Source organism: Zerene cesonia, chromosome 26 (assembly GCF_012273895.1).
Source record: "Zerene cesonia ecotype Mississippi chromosome 26, Zerene_cesonia_1.1, whole genome shotgun sequence".
In the NCBI taxonomy this organism is placed as follows: Eukaryota; Metazoa; Arthropoda; class Insecta; order Lepidoptera; family Pieridae; genus Zerene; species Zerene cesonia.
Window position 1 is genome coordinate 1,552,037 of NC_052127.1, and position 17,751 is coordinate 1,569,787.

The window sequence follows — 17,751 nt, forward strand, 5'->3', positions numbered from 1 at the left end:
TTTATGGGCGGTGGTGATCGCTTACCATCAGGCGAACCACCAGCTCAGCTGCCCGCTATGACATAAAAAAAAAACAAAAAAAATCCCTCCCCAGGGACGAGGGAGATCGTTATAGTAAAAAATATTAAGACCTCTGGGTATGTGATGTAATGGAACGAATCTGAATCTATGCACACGCACGTTTGAGCATGCATTTTCTAAACCGGCGAGCCAGTTTCAAACATAATATAAACATATTGTATTGTGTGTGACCTAGAAAATTATGTTTATTATCACTAAACAGATAGAGTATTATCTTTTCTACATATTAATACGCTTTTCTTAGCTTCACCTGTATGTTTGTATAAAACCGAATATTTACTGGATGGTGACTTTCAACGAACAAATTAAATTTTAACTTTGTACACTTATCAAAGATCGGTGACAATACAATAATTTCACGACTTTATCTTTTTATCTTGCTTATCGCCAGGATAAATTTTTTCCTTACCGTATACTCTGTATAAGAGCAAGTGAGAGATTCAGGTTGATTCTATTATTGAAGCGTGTTTTTCCAAAGTAAAATTACTTTTTCACTTTTTATAATAGAATCTGTGTTTACAATTGAAAATGTCTGTAATAGATAAATAGAAGTTAATGGACAACTATTGATTCAGCAATGTTACTCGTTGTGTGAACAGCTGACGCTCGCGTAATATGTTAGAATGATTTTGCTTTCTTCAATTATTCTTGAATAATTTGTATTGTCTAAATTACTTCTAATAATAATTTATACTCAGGTAATTAAAACTTAATACAAATATGTGGTTGAAATATGTGATTCGCTAAAAACGTATCGTCCCAAAATATAAGTCACTATTATACAGAAGCAACTGATAATAATTTAATACTCAAAATACGTTTACCTAAACGTTTTTCCAATGTTAATGTGTCACTTGAAGAATAATTTGACGAAAATCGGAATGATTGTCCTATATTAGGTGTTTAATCATTTAAAGAATTAATGTTCCAAGCATTGATGGTATTTTTGAGATGTTTTTTTAGGCGTCCAGTTTTTATAATACGATTTTCCATAGATTACCGTTATTTATACATACAATGTTACGTTACATTGCAGTGCAGTTTTAATGCAGTGTATCGTATATTTTAAGACATTCTAAAAGACCTATTTAACTCATGTGCTCAGATTCTTTAAGCCTTTTGTTATTTCAATTGTTTACGGTCAAAATTGTTTATGTATAGATGAATTAGGTTGAATATCAACCAATTGTAATAAAAATAACGGATACTTTTTACAATTCATCTCTGATTTAGGGCACAAATATTTAAACTTTATAATATTAAATAGTGTATTGGGTAATATAACGAGGGGCTATTGAAAATCAGCGCGGCAGCTGAGTACTCTTCAGCACCACACAGATGAATTATTAAGCGCTTGATAAATTTTTAAGGAATTCAAAAAGTTTGGTCACGTGGCGGGATTCGAACCCGCGTCTCTGCCAAATCTCAGCATCGCCCAGCCTCACGGCCACCCGTGGTTCCGCCTCAGCAATCGAATTTCTCCTCTTTCGGTTTCATGTGCCTAAAGGACACACGCCATCTTTTGAGATGATAAACAACCATCTCCAATATGAAACAAATTTAAATATAAATCCACTTTTTGATTAATTCTTTTGTAAAGATTTCACGAACATCATCATGTAGTGTTATATTAACATTCTTTCTCTTCCTTCTTTGTATATTTGATTTGATTTTACAGGTTCGAGGACTCGGAAACAGCTTATCCATGGTTTGCATGTGGGTAATGAATTTTGTCACACTCATGATTTTCAACCCGCTAGTGGATAAGATCGGCCTGGGACCTACCTTCTATGCCTTCTCTATAGTATGTTTTCTTGGAGCTATGTACAGTCAGTTCTGTCTACCAGAAACAAAGGGGCTTTCCGCCGATGCTATACAAGTATTGTTTATGAAGAAACGGCCAGCGTCTGTGAAGGCGTAGTAGGATAAACTAGGTGGTTTTTGTGAATTCGTTCGCGTTAACTTTTTGCTTCAAAACTGGCTTGATTTTAATAGATACTAACGAGAAGTAAGTGCTCTTCATTATTAGTAAATTAATGGATAAAGTTTCTAAAAATTCCTTTTACATTCACTTTTTATTAAAGCAAGGTGCAAAATCTCAGTTTTTTCTTATTATAGGTCTATAATCGCAGGGTAATTGACTATAGCAAGAATATCGAATAAATTATTATAATTTAATGGTAGTTAGGTTTTAAAATTAATCAAAAATAAAATTGCTAAATCGCCACACTTGACCCGGATGAAAACAAACGCGATTGGCTGTACAAAAGCTACCACAGACTATACAAGTATGTACATAACATTTAAGCATTTGCAGCTCAAACTCTAATGCCCATAAATGAGTTTATTTACTTTATTCTCCACTATCTTTCTCCCGCGGCTTTGCTTGTGGGAAATTAAGACATTTACAAATGATTTACTTATTATCTATTACTGTTTTACCCTAAGGAAACATTAAATCTGGATAAAAGCACCCACTTCAGCTCATACCCTGTCTGTGTTCCAAATTTCATCAAAATCCGTTCTGTAGTTACAGCGTGATTGACGGACACATACAAACAAACAAACTTTTACATGTATAAAATAAGTGTGATAGTGTGTTTGGATTTAGCTGTCGTATACAGTGAAAACGTATTTGTTAACGTACAGGCGATGACACCAAAATGCTCAGTTATAATAGGCTACTTGCAGCTTGCGTCATGATATCACGAGACTCCTGTCTATGACGTTTATTGCGATATTTTCATAGATTCAAACTTCGATGATTTATGTTGAAAATAGAGAAATTTGTGTGGAAACCGGCTGACCCGGCAACCGCTGTTTTGCCTCTATGAACTCTTATCATTAAGGGGTATGAAAAATAGATGTTTGCCGATTTTAAAAGCTATCCGATATGCACATTACATTTCCTAAAAATCTGTCCAGCCGTTTCGAAGGAGTATGATAATTAACATTGTGACACGAAAATATAATATTTGTAACGAGACTAGCGGTCCGCCTCGGCTTCGCCCGTGTACATATATAGCCAATAACCTTTCTCAATAACTAGGCTATCTATCTCACACTGAAATAATGCTTCAAATCGGACCAATATCTGTGATTATCGCGTTTAACCAAACAAACAAACAAACTCTTCAGCTTAAAACATTAGTATAGATTTAGAAATTAAAGCCTTTTAAACGGATTTTAAACGCGATTTATTCATTATATTATTAACCCGACGTTTCGAACACTTTACAGCGAGCTTGGTCACCGGGAGACTGAGATGTTACATGTCTTGAAGGTCATACAAAAAAATCCTCGTTTAAAAGTCTTTAATTTCTAAATGTATAATACTCGCGTAAAATCAAACACAAGAAAATACTATTAGTATAGATATTAAAATTCCACATATGACCCTTCAAACAACCACGTGGCATACTTTTCCAAACCTGTCAAATGCCATATTGGCATGCGGCCAGTGACCTTGAAGTTGAAGTGTAAGCGAAAGTAAACAATTAGTGTAAATAATAATTATTTAGTGTAAATAGTTAATAGAATTATTATGTATGTCCTAAATTTGCTTAATTGCAAAGACGTATTTGGCCGAGTTTTAAATTATTGTTTTATAAGTTTATCTTATTCAATAACTTAGACTTAAAACAAATAATTTGACCTTTAAAAAAATGTTATTTCTTTAAATGAAATTTATTGTTCTTAACTTTTCAATATATTTTAGTAACTATGTATATAGAATAAGGCTTAAAAATATTGTATTTTGTAAAATAAAAAGTATTTATTTACTTTTAAAAGCATTATGATTCGTAAAACGGATTTTGTAGGTGTATTTTGTACGCAGTTGAATTAATTATATGGAATGGCTGATGGTGCAGTCCTGTTGGTATTTTAATCAAGGATTTAAAACTGGTTTTCAACTTAAGAAACCATTCTCAATATCTCTATTTCATTGGAAGCAATAACAGGACAGTTATTACGCAGCAAAAATTATAATTTTGTTTAATTGTTATATTGTACTATATGGACAAAGATTATTTAAGAGAGTTATTTGCTGATTTTTCTCGATAGAAAACCATATGTTGTCTGGGAGAGATAGCTTATAGCGATAAGACCGCCACATTACATTCAAAGAGTAAAAAACTCACACACATCCTTACAAACTTTCGCATTTATAATATTAGTAGGACAAACATGATCATTTATAAACACAGATTCTATTATAAAAAGTGAACAATTATTTTACTTTAAAAAACACGCTTTAATAATAGAATCGACTTGATCTTCTCACTTGCTCTTAAACAGAGTATACGTAAGGAAATTATTTATCCTGGCGATCCTAAGCAAGATAAAAAGATGAACTCGTGAAATTATTGTATTGTCACCGATCTTTGATAAGTGCGCAAAGTTTGAATTAAGTGTGTCTGGTGTACAATAAAATATTTTGAATTCATTTATTAATTCATTCATTCGTTTATTCATTCATCCGATAAGGTGACACTAAATTTAATTACGGCTTTCAATGGGAATGAGTTAACAACGGTATATTTGTCTAACTATTTGGATTTTACGTAAATGTATGTGAATTTTCAATATTTGTATAAAACCACAGATAACATAATACTAGTACTAAAACACAAGACATCTGATAATAATACGTTTGCGCACACACTTGTGTATTAACACGTAACAACGTACAAATATTATAAGGGCGAGAGTAAGTCTGTCTGTTTGTCTCTTCTTCACGCCTGATCCACTAAACCGATTTTGATAAAATTTGAGTCCCAAGTGAGAACGTAGAATAGTTTCTATTCTGGAAATTCCTGAGAGATGAGAGTTATGTGGATGCAACTCCGTGACTATCTTTAATAAGCGGGCGAAGCCGCGGGCGCAGAGGTAGTAAGTTGATACATAGCTGACCGAGTGTAAAAATTATTTCAACTGAATTGTATTGTAAATAAAACATACGTTTTTTAAATATCCTTATCTTAGCTTATAAAGAACTAGTTTTAAATTTTATACGAAAAACGTGAAATTTAATGTTATTTTTCGACAAAGGCGTCAGTCGATTGTGTAATTAGGACTGTATCAGTACTGGTTTCTGTTAAATTTATACATGTCTGCGATGTTATGTGAAAACAACTAATATTAATTAAAAAATAATTGTTTTATATTTATGTCATGTGACCAATAACGTGTGTGGTTTAGAAATTAGTGTTTTTTTTATAAGAAGTGACGAAACAAACATTCGTTTGGTTTAGTGTTGGTTTAGTGGGCCAAGAATTTTAAAACGTTTTAGGTATGTGTAAGTATTGTGTGGTTGTATTTTTCTGGTGAAGTGATAATAAAAATAAATGTTTGTTTAATATGTTTTTTTAATCATAGATTTAAAATATACATTACTCTAAATAAATTACTGACATGTTTTTGCAGCTATATGCTTAAATTTGTAAATAGATTTTTTTTATGTAATTCAAATAATTGAGGTAAGTATGTAAAAAAACAAGTAGTCCACACGGCTTCACACGGCTCTGCCGTATATAACATACATATTTGTCCATATAAATACTTTAAACTTGCTTTTCGTTATAACTCGTTTTCCCTGTAACACATAACATATACCTTATAGCAATCAGCGACCAGTATCAGTAGTTCTTGGGATAGGCGCATTCAAACAAACAAACTCTAGCTTTATAATAATATTAGTAAAGATATGTATTCAATTGAATTTGACGCATTACGATTGTTTCTATTATTGACACAGATAATAAATATATCTAATACTAGCTGACCCGGCAAACGCTGTTCTGCCTTTTTCTTATCATTCAGGGGGATGAAAAATAGATGTTGGCCGATTCTCATAGATACCGGATAAGCACAAAAAATTTCATCAAAATCGGTCAAGCCGTTTCGGAGGAGTATGGCAACGAAAACTGTGACACGAGAATTTTATATATTAAGATAGATAATAAATATATAGTCCATAAAAATTCCTATGTAATGAGATGTTTATTCTTTGAATCATATATTAGAACATTTTTTAATTCACTTCTACTAAAGGTTAGAAACCTCATCAATAATGTAGTGCGGTTTTAGGGTAATTTACATTATGCGTAAACGTTTTTTTTATAATGAGTTATCAGTCATAAATATTCAATAAAAATATTATAAATGCGAAAGTTTGTAAGGATGTGTGTGCGTTTTTTGCTCTTTCAAGCAAAAACTGCTGAAACGATTGCAATGAAATTTGGTACATAGATAGCTGGACAACTGGAATAACATAAAGACTACTTTTTATCCCGATATTCCTACGGGATACGGACTTACACGGATGAAACCGCGGGGCGCAGCTAGTATTCAATAAATTGCCACCCGTTGTACCGTTGGCCCGGTATGACACTCACAGATGATATAACTTTCTTTGCTGTAAAGATTTCTAAGATCGGTTCAGCAGATCCAGAGATATCGCCCTACAACGTCACAAACACACAAATTCATAGACTTCACTACTTTATAATTTTGATATCCGTAAGAATTGGAAAATGTACTGATTGTCGTAAAATCTAGGAAACGAAATTTTAAATGTAAGAACGACCTAGCCCAACTAAGGTTTACTTATACATGTTCGCCCCGGCTTCGCCCGTGGTACATAATATAGTCTGTGTCACTCAGTTAAGTTGCAGCTTTCTGATGGCGAGAGAATTATTGAAATCGTTTCAGTGATTTTTGCATGAAAACGTTACAAACATAAGAATACAAGAGTTTTCCCTTTATACGAAATCGCGTTCAAATTGTGAGAAGTAGACTTAATTTAAATGAAACCACATGTGAGTCACCAGCATTCAAATAAAAAAAAATCATAAAAATACATAGGTACATCCAGTAAAAAGTATGTAACAAACACGCAAAATACAGTCGAAATTGATAACCCGAAATTGATAATTGATATATTTTGAGGTCATTTGAAAATTTCATACGAAATAATCTGATATATTATTACATCTATATATATTATTACAGACTATAAAAACAAAGTCGCTTATGTGTCCCTGCTTATGCTTCAATCTTTAAAACTACGCAACGGATTTTGATGGGAGGAAAACAGGAGGAGGAAGAAGAGGAAGCTATATATGTATAATAACATCTATTAAACTTCTCCGATTTTAAACGCGTGCGAAGCTGCGGGCAAAAGCCATTATAAGTATAATTTAAGCTTAAAAATCAATAAATCATGGAGTAAATTTTAATCCGTGTATAGGGACAGGTTATAAAAATATGCTCATTGAATAATGACAGCCCAAAATTTTCCAACCAGACGTCTGCGTTGATGAACAGGTTTTTTGTTAAGATTAAAAGAAAAAAAATGTGTAGGTACGTAATCTCTTGTAGATTTATTTGCAATGTTGGCTGGTTTATGCTTATATGCGAATCGTTGATTACATTTGAATGAATTATATCATGTGTCATCAATTATGTTTTACATTTTCAAATCAAATTTGATTAAATCAAACACTTAACCTTATAGCTAAGTACCTCACGGTAGCAGTACAAATAGGTATCAAATAAAGGTTCAAGACGCTCTTGCTAGATTATTTTGAGTGCTACATTTATTTTAGGTGATTTTAATATAGTTCTTTCAAGACATTATACCTTACATATGAGCTTATTCTCGCTAACGTCCTTGTATGATCTATCTTGTCATTCAAAATCTAACCAATTTTAGAATATTTTAATGTTTACTTAACGAGATCAATATTTAAACTTTAATTTGCATATTATCAAGGTTTTGTATAATTTGCATTAAATACCTACGATATTGTGATATATATATATTAGATTTTTCTATATGCAGAGGGTTTATGGACGCCTCCTTGGTACAGTGGTAAACGCGTGAGCGTAGAACCAAGGGGTCCTGGGTTCGATTCCCGGTGGGGACAATAAAAAAAAAAATTGTCTCGGTCTGGCAGGACACAGGAGGCTGATCACCTAATTGTCCATAAAGAAAATCGATCAGTGAAACAGATGTATATCATCTGCCCCATAACCCCAGTAGGGGACACGGGACTTCACTATAGAGGGTTTATGCCTTTGCGAATAGATTGCCGACTTTAAGAGAGAAGGGATTAAGGAAAGATTGATGGGAAGAAAGGAAAGGTTACAAAGAAAAGGTTCCTGTTTTATTATATGTATAGATTCGAAGATAGTTTCTACGTATCGTAAGGAAAACTAACTATTATTGTAAATTAGAAAATATGTTTGTCTTGCTTTCATGAAACGGAGTTATGTTATGTTGTGATTTTTGTGTCTGGTGATAGTTAGGAGACCAGAGTGACAAAGGCATCTTATTCGCTTGAGAGTTTTCCTTAACTATGCCAGTATAGTCGACGGGCCTAAAATAGGAGAATAATGAAAGATCTTAAAGAGATAAGATTATATATTTTTCTCGTCTCTCACTGTAGCAACAGTTTGTCGAAATTATCTGAAAATAAATCTAACTATATCTAAAGAGATAAAACGATAGCTACTTTAGTATGCGATTCGAAGGTATTTGATCATTTTAGATATATAATCCCGATATAAGAGAATATAGGAAGAATGGAAAAATGTTTCTTTTTTGTTTATATAATATATAATTTTCTCAGGAATCTTTTCTTATGTGATAGTTGGATAGGAGCTGGTTAGTCGCCTGATGGTAAGCGACCAGCACCGCCCATAAACATTAGGATAGGCTAACTTTGCTGGATTAGGGATAAGGAAACGAATCACGAAGGAAATAAAGGAAAGGACTTGGGGGGTAGGGATAAGGGTAAAAGGATGTGGGCCGACCTGTCCCCCACTTATCTAACAAAACACAGTGGCATGCTACAATTTCAGTCCGATTTTCTGTGGGGTGTGGTACCAACCTCGGTACGAGCTGGCTCAATTCGTGCTGAAGCGTGTTCGACTCCCACATTCCATTATAATGTAAAATTTATTTTTAAACATATAGTTTCAATTTACATTAGATATGATGAAACAAAGAGTCATCGAATTTTATATTACATTTACGGTAAAGAAATATTCAACATCAATACATTATCTGTTCAATCTCTGAATATAGGACATACTTTACTTGGTGGATTAGCTATGTGCTCATTTATCAGAAATCTTGCAATCATATGCAATTCGTTTTGTAAACCTGTAACTTTCTATGAAGTTTAATACAAACAGATAAATTTCTTTTTATAGGTAAATTGTTTCAATAGATGGCGTGGAATTCCCCTTGCCCATAAGCACATAAAACCGTGGAAAATGACAGAAATAAATATGTTCTAAATAGTTTCACAGTCATCTTCAGATAGTGTTCATTAAAATTAATTCTTTGCTCCTGACAATATATGTGTAAATATATAAATGCGCAAGTTTGTAAGGATGTGGGTGAGTTTGCTGCTCTTTCACACCAAAACTACTGAACCGATTACAATGAAATTTGGTACGTAGACAGTTGGACAACTGGAATAACATACAGGCGACTGTTTATCCCGATATTCCCACGGGATACGGACGGGATACTTTCGCATTTATAATATTAGTAGGATTAGTAGATTAATGTACTTATCTACATATAAATAGAATGAGATCTCACAATAAAGAAATAACTGGAGATGTGGATCGATAACATTTCTCTTGGCACTATTGTGTAAAAATATGATAAGATATAATATTATCATTGCAAGAAATTCTACAATATTATTATAGGAGCTAGTTCAAGACGACGTATTACTGTCTATAGTGAATCTATAAAATAATAATTTATTTCAGGGGTAAGTGAAAAATAAGTAAAATTATTTAAAGTTATTTATGTTGCAGATTTATCAAAAATTTAATGTATTTGTTATTAGACCTTATTAAATTACGGAATCAGCCATTTATTCATTTAAATAAACTTTTATCAAAGCATTTTAAATCTACAAAATATATATAATTTCATATTTATTACTTTGGACAGGAGTTTCTATCCATCATCATCATCATCATCATCATCATCATCATCAGCCCATATATATCCCCACTGCTGGGACACAGGCCTCCTATGAGGGTTCAGGCCATTATCCACCACGCTGGCCAAGTGCGGGTTGGCAGATGTCACATGCCGTCGAACTTTTGATTCTTGGACATTCCGGTTTCCTCACGATGTTTTCCTTCACCGTTTATATGTTGCCATAGGACTTATAAATACTTTTGTGAAAACATTTATCTTCAAATGATTATATATGTGTTACGTCTGTTTGTCTGTCTGTCTGTATCTCAATGATAGACACTCGACATTTTCTTAGATGACGAACTTCCTTTGACATTATGGCGGCTCTTGAATCCCTCTATCTATTAAAAAAAAACATTAAAATACGTTACGTCATTTTAAAGATCTAAGCATACATACATACAGACGTGGGAAGCGACTTTGCTTTATACTTTGTAGTGATTATCTATTTATATACAGCTTAAAATTTTTTTTCACCATTAGAAAGATACAACTTCACTGAGTAACATAGGCCATATGTACCACGGGTGAAGCCGGGGCGAACAGCTAGTATTAAATAAAATTCATACAGAAAACATTCAAGATAGCGATAAATATAGGTTATCTTGAATTTAATATTTGATTTTCATGTAATAGTTAAATTGTTAGTAGGGTGATATAATATCTTGGTTTCAGTATCGTCTAGATGGTATGAGGTCTATGTGACGAACAAAGCAAAATGGGAAAATTACGACAATATCAAGTCACATTGGCATGTGAGTATTGTTTTATGTCTATTTTTGAAGTGAATCTTCTTTAGAATCGTTGTGATTTCAAAGCTGATGCAACGGAAAAAACGACAGGTAAGAGACACAAATACAAAAATGTGTAGAACGAAGCCGGCAAAGAATGAGACGGAAATATACATACTATTTTATATTTTATATTTTGTCGATTCATCTCATTCTTTTGTCCATTTACTGAAGTTTCACTCCTATCTATATAGCAGATAATACATCTATTGCATATTTCTTCGAATATAACGATATTTCGCACTATCGCTAGTTATTGTATAATGAATGTTATCTATGAATTATTTTGAGAACAAATATCTTTGTATTATTGAACAATAATTGTATTAATACAAAGAACAAGGGTAACAGCTTACTGTTTTAGAATATTTTCTATGATGACATCATAGTATGTAATAATGACAATGTATACCGATATCATGAATATGATGGTTATAATCCCTAATCTACACTAATCTTATACGCAAAAACCACTGGACCGATTTCAAAAATTCTTTCGCCATAAGAAACTTAACTCAGTGACATAGGCTATATATGATTATGCACCACGGTGTACAGTTTGTAATATGATTAATGCGAAAGTAACTCTATCTGCATGTCTCTCCTTGTAAACATTGAACCAATATCGATGAAGTTTCGTAAAAAGGTATTTTGAGATCATTGAAAGGAAAAAGAATGGTTTTTATCCCGGATACAACTCGAGACTGTATTATTTCCTTATACCATGCGGGCAAAGCCGCGGGCAGAAAGCTAGTTATAGGTAAATTAAATCATTCCTTAAACATATTAAATAAAAAAAAAAAATACAATCAAAAAGTATGAAAATGTTTATAATTTAAGATATCATGAGGAAGTCATATGTGTGGTAGTCGTAAATGTATATTGCTCTTTTTTACTTAGTTTTACAAGTATTTTTACTAAATGATGTTTGAGGAGATTAAAGTTATAAACAATGTAAATAATTATATAATATTACACGAAATATAATAACTTGTTTTAAACATTATTCATCTAATCTAGAAAGACGTAGTATGTTGCTGTGTTTAATTCATATAATCAAATTATGAATTTGAATTTATGTTATATGTAAATGTATTTATTACTAGCTGCGCCCCGCGGTTTCACCCACGTAAGTCCGTTTCCCGTAGGAATATTGGGATAAAAAGTTGCCTATATGTTATTCCAATTGTCCAGCTGTCTACGTACCAAATTTCATTGCAATTGGTTAAGTAGCTTTTGCGTGAAAGAGCAACAAACACACGCACATCCTTACAAACTTTCGCATTTATAATATTAGTAGGATTACATTCAACAGCCGATAGCGCTCATTCGGTAACGAAAAATTAAAACCCAGCGCGGTGTATTCACAGTCAGGACCCACAAACCAACTCCTCAACTAGGTATTAGATAAAGATTTATAAGCCAAGCTCGCCTAAAATGTATAAGGCTTCAAGGACCATGTTTCAAAATTAAATTCCTATCAACATCCACACAAATCCACCAGCCCCGTGCGGAAAGTACTCCACAAAGCTGCTGGTGTCTCGACGTGGCACGACCAAGAATAGCATACTAATTATTTCTCTGTTTCAGGTTCCCTGGGAAATTTCGTCACCGGCGTTTTATATGTCTGGCCATCTTACACTCTGCATCAATACACGTCGTCTAATACAACACTATTAAAAGAACCCATGACGGAAGTAGAAGGATCGTTACTAGGTAGTCTGCCGAGTTTGGGCGCTATGGTGGGGACCATGCTCGCTGGTCCGGTGATCAATGCACTGGGGAGGCAGAAAGGAGGCCTGTGTATTGCTATGCCGTTTGTGGTAAGTTTTGAGTCGAGGGTTAAGTTTCTAGAAATTCAGATTAGTTTTGAAATTACGTAAGTCTTAAGAGGATAGCATTTTTGGAGATAAAAGAAATAAGACCTTGTTACCCAGCTTACAGCACTTTCGGTCAATTGTTGAGTATTTTGACAATAACCGCCTCCTTGGTACAGTGCTTAACGCGTGAGCGTAGAACCGATGGGTCCTGGGTTCGATTCCCGATGAACGCACAAAAAAAAACATTTCGGTCTGGCAGGACACAAAAGGCTGATCACCTCCTTGTCCATAAAAAAAATCGATCAGTGAAACAGATGTATATCATCTGCCCCATACCCCACTAGGGGACACGGGACTTCACACATATATAACCTACAGTACTCAGATGTCACGTGTATATACGTTCCTGATATAAGCACATATAAATAAACTTTTCTGCTTTATAATATTAGTATATACTCTTTTATTTTTTTAATATTGTTGTCTATTTTATTATATACATTGTAATTTTAGTATGTACATTGTAATATTGTTGTCTATTTTAAGTAAAAGTTTATTGAGTGATTTATCCCTACTAATATTATAAATACGAAAGAAATAGACATAAAAGTGCTGTCTGTCTGTTACGCTTTCACGCCTAAACCACTAAACCGATTTTGATGAAATTTCGTATGAAGATAGAACTGAACATAGAATTGATATAGGATACTTTTCATCGCCAAAAAAGGGTAGAAGGGGTTCAAATAGGGGATGAAAGATTTTATGGAAGTTCCTGAATATCAAACATAAAATCATGTAAGATTCTTTCGCACTTAAACCTCATTACCAATTTTGACAAATAGACTTTGGGAAAGACCTGACGGAAAAAGAATGTCGCGCGATATAACCGGATTCCTGTGGGCGAACCGCGGGCGGAAAGCTAGTAAAGAATAAATTAATACCGCATAAATAAATAAATAAATAAATAAACAACAATCTTTATTTTGCCAAAACATTATACCTTACCTCACTATGTACATTGCCCCTTAAACTAGAAAAACTCTGTATCTTAAGACCCAACTTAAGAGCATAGAGCTTCTGATTTGACAATTTTTCTTACTTCCCTACAGTTATCATGGCTAGCAGTGGATTTGAGTTCATCATCTGTATTCGTTCTATTGGCAAGGTTTGTGGGTGGGATGGCGTGTGGAGCATGCTTCGTTCATAGCCCAGTGTTTATATCTGAAATTGCTGATCAGTCTATACGGGGGTTACTAGCTACAGGTAAGATGTGAATTTTAGAAAAGTAAAAGTGCGTAGTGCGTAGCAGTGGTGGCTCAGTGGTGAGAACCTCGGACTTCAAAATCGATAAGTCGGGGTTCGAGACCGGCCGAGCGTGCAAGAAATAAATTGATTTTTCAATTTATCTGCGCATGTAAATAACATCACCACTGCTTAAAACGGTGAAGGAAAACATCGTGAGGAAACCGGCATGTCCGAGAATCAAAAGTTCGACGACATGTGACATCTGCCAACCCGCACTTGGCCAGCGTGGTGGATTATGGCCTGAACCCTCATAGGAGGCCTGTGTCCCAGCAGTGGGAACATATATGGGCTGATGATGATGAAAAGTGCGTAAGTCTTTATCCCGTATGAATATCGGGATAAAAAGTTGCCTTTTTTTATGTCACAGTCGGCAATGGAGCTGGTGGGACGCCTGATGGTAAGCGCTACCACCGCCCATGGACATTATATAGCATAGAGGCGTAAGGACGATTGCAGACCTTACGCCTCTACAAATAGATTGCCGACTTTAAATTGGGAAGGGATTAAGAAAGGATTAGGATAAAGGGATAAAGGAAAGGACTGGGAAGGGGAAGGAAAAGGATATGGGCCTCCGGCTCCCCCACTCACCGAACGTAACACAGCAGAATGCTATTTCACGCCGGTCTTCTGTGGGGGTGTGGTACTTCCCCGGTGCGAGCTAGCCCAACTCGTGCCGAAGCGTGCTCGACTACCACATATGCCTTTGTGTTATTATAGTTATCCAGATATCTTTTTTTATTTATTGTATGATAGGGAAGCGCTTGACTACCATCTCGCCTGCTGGTAAGCATAAATGTAGTCTAAGATGGAGCGCGCTTCCCTAGAAGGTACCTTTTCACTCTACTTTTGAAGATCTCCAGATTATCATCCTCGTCAGGGAACACGTATCTATATATCTATCGTACACGAATCTACGTACCAAATTTCATTGCAATCGGCTTAGTAGTTTTTGTGTGAAAATACATACACACATCTTTACAAACTTTCGCATTTACAATATTAGTAGAATGTATATTTAGTACTTTAATGTACTTTTTAAATGTTGAAATATTATATAACTACAATAATAAATGAGGTGAAGATTTCATTGATTAATTAGCATTTTCTTAATATGCCTATTTTAGTATTTATTGGCCTATCGTTATATTTATTTGATAAATTCTAATTCTCAATACAAAAGTTATTGAAACTTTAATACCTTGATATGATTGAACATATCTATCAATAATGAAATTCTGTTGATTTCTGTTTATTTTTGTTTATTTTTTTCTTTTTAGCTCCTATGGCGTTTTACTGTTTGGGTATATTCGTATCGTTTGTTATGGGTTGGACCCTCACTTTCAAATATATAATTTGGATTAATATTTTCTTTTGCCTTTTGTATGCGGCGCTTTTAATGTCTGTCAGGGAGAGTCCTGTGTTTTTGTTTATGAAGAACAATGAAGAGGTAATTAATTACATTTTTTATAATACTGATTATTTTTTGTCACCTTACATATTATTTTTTGTCAAAGCGGGCAACTGTGCTACCAGCACAGTCGTCGCCTGATGGTAAAGACCGCCACCACCGCCCAAAAACAGTTGCAGAGTCATCTGCTTTTTAGGTGTAAAGTATTAGAAAAAATTGACGATTGAAAAGAAGGAATAAATTGGGAAGGGTGAGGAAAAGGAAACGGGCTTCCAGCTCCCCAGCTCATCGAACGAAACACAGTAGCATGGTACATTTCACGCTGATTTTCTGTGGGGGTGTAGTATGTTGTGGTACTGCGAGCTGGCCCATTTCGTGCAGCTGGAGTCCCACATTAAAATTGCATATTATTTAATTAATTTTAAATACTAATAGGTTATGACCATTTGGAGTTGCGTTTGACGACAGAAGTTGTATTCGTCACGTGACACGCGCTTTCCTGATAGCGTTGCTATGTTCTAGCGTCTTATCTCTTTATACTGTCGTAATGTTATGCCACCATTTAAAGAGGTCGCATGTTAACAGCATTTGAATTTATTTTTTGATTTTTACACAAAGATTCCTTTTATAAAGTCAGATTAAGGGAAAATCAGAAAATATGCTGACTTTTTTTTACGCTACACTTTTTTTGTAATCTGTACCGATGTATTCTTCTAGGTATGTAATGGTAGTTTTAATGTTATGGAGGATTTATTAGGGCGAAGGAAGCGATATCTAAATAATCCTACAATACATACATTTCCGTGAGACACTATTAAATAATTTTGATAATTAGTGCTTTGGGCTTTGATATAGCATTTTATCATTTATGTCATAGATGATAATGATGATGATATATCAATAGTAGATATATGTTTTAACTACATAATATAAAAGAAAATTTGACAATAGATATAATACCAGTTTTTGATAGTAATTCTTAAAATACTTTCAAGTATTCTAAACTTTTCAGGAAGCGAGACAATCCATCGCTTATTATAAAGGTGTTTCACCCGAGTCCAAGTCAGTGCTAGAAGAACTGTCCAGACTTAAACAACAATTGTTACCTTCTGTAGAACTCGTTTCTATAAACGGTAAGTTTTTAATGTTATTTCTTTCATTTTCAGAATAGGTGAAGTCTCGTACTGTTTAGTGGGGTATACCCCTGTTATCTGATCTGATTATCTTTACGGATAAGTAGGTGAAAAACCTTTGGTATTCTGCTATACTAGGACACTTTTTTCACTGGGAATCAAACTGAAGACCTCGCGGCTCTACGTTCAGGACTCGATCTATCAAAAACCCTGATCGAATAATAATTAATTGAAATTGTAAAATAACACATTCGTTTAAAGATATTGAAATTATTGTTTAACAAAGCGATCATGACATTTTAAATCTATAGTTTCATAGACATCTAAATAAACAGCGATAAAATAGTATAAAAATAATCTAAAAACTCAACTGAATAGTTATTCAGAGCTGTTGATTGTTTAATTTTAGTTACACTAACTAAATTATCAACTATTTATATTCCAGGAGATGGTAAAATTGAAGAAGCGGAGAAAGAAAAATTGAACGACGAGGATAATGAAGCGCAGAATGATACGCAGAAAATGCCAGCTTATAAAATGCTATGTAAGTATATACTTACCCCCTCATACGTTCCATATGGAATAGATAAATCAATTATATATAACTAGCAGTCTGCCTGGCCTTGCCTGTGGTACATATATAGCCTATTTCACGCAATGAAATAATTTTTAAAATTGATCAAGTGGTTTATGCGTGAAAACAAATATGAATGAGAAAACATTAGTTCCTCTATATAATAAGTTTAGTTCAGATAATACTCTTTGTATGAGTTTATTCTATAAACTATTAACAGCAAATCGTTATAAATGATGAGAAATTTCTAGCAAAATAAACAAAAGAGAAAATGACTATATATAGATAATTGCTAGTTATTAAAACAATTATGAAATATTATAATAATGCCCTCTCTATTAATCTACTATATAAAAATAAGTCGGGTTTTCCTTCCTGACGCTATAACTCCAGAACGCACGAACCGATTTCCACGGTTTTGCATTCGTTGGAAAGGTCTTGGGCGTCGTGAGGTTTATAGCAAAGAAAATTCCGGAAAAATTTCAACAGAAAAGCGGGAAAAACGAAGCCATCTGGTGGCGAAATGGAGTTCGCCGAGTTTGCTAGTATGTTATATACTTAGTCTGGCCATAAATACTGTTACACTTAATTATAAAAAAATATTACATTTGAATTTCGAATCTG

General features: G+C 33.8%; 2 protein-coding genes across 3 annotated transcripts in view; both read left to right on the forward strand.

The window, feature by feature from the left end:
• Nucleotides 1-2,179, forward strand: part of LOC119837016 (facilitated trehalose transporter Tret1-2 homolog) — an 11,998-nt gene extending 9,819 nt beyond the window's left edge. The window contains exon 8 of the mRNA XM_038362496.1: nt 1,760-2,179. Within this exon, the coding sequence (XP_038218424.1) occupies nt 1,760-2,002 (243 nt within the window). The 3' untranslated portion in view covers nt 2,003-2,179. The remainder of the gene's footprint in view (nt 1-1,759) is intronic.
• A 2,935-nt stretch (nt 2,180-5,114) lies between these two features.
• Nucleotides 5,115-17,751, forward strand: part of LOC119837037 (facilitated trehalose transporter Tret1-like) — an 18,950-nt gene continuing 6,313 nt past the window's right edge. Inside the window, exons 1-7 of one of the 2 annotated variants that reach the window (XM_038362521.1) lie at nt 5,115-5,380; nt 10,772-10,851; nt 12,478-12,710; nt 13,817-13,970; nt 15,290-15,459; nt 16,433-16,553; nt 16,999-17,097. In XM_038362521.1, coding sequence (XP_038218449.1) covers nt 10,815-10,851; nt 12,478-12,710; nt 13,817-13,970; nt 15,290-15,459; nt 16,433-16,553; nt 16,999-17,097 — 814 coding nt within the window. In that variant the 5' untranslated portion in view covers nt 5,115-5,380; nt 10,772-10,814. The remainder of the gene's footprint in view (nt 5,381-10,771; nt 10,852-12,477; nt 12,711-13,816; nt 13,971-15,289; nt 15,460-16,432; nt 16,554-16,998; nt 17,098-17,751) is intronic. The other variant, XM_038362520.1, reaches the window with a different exon arrangement.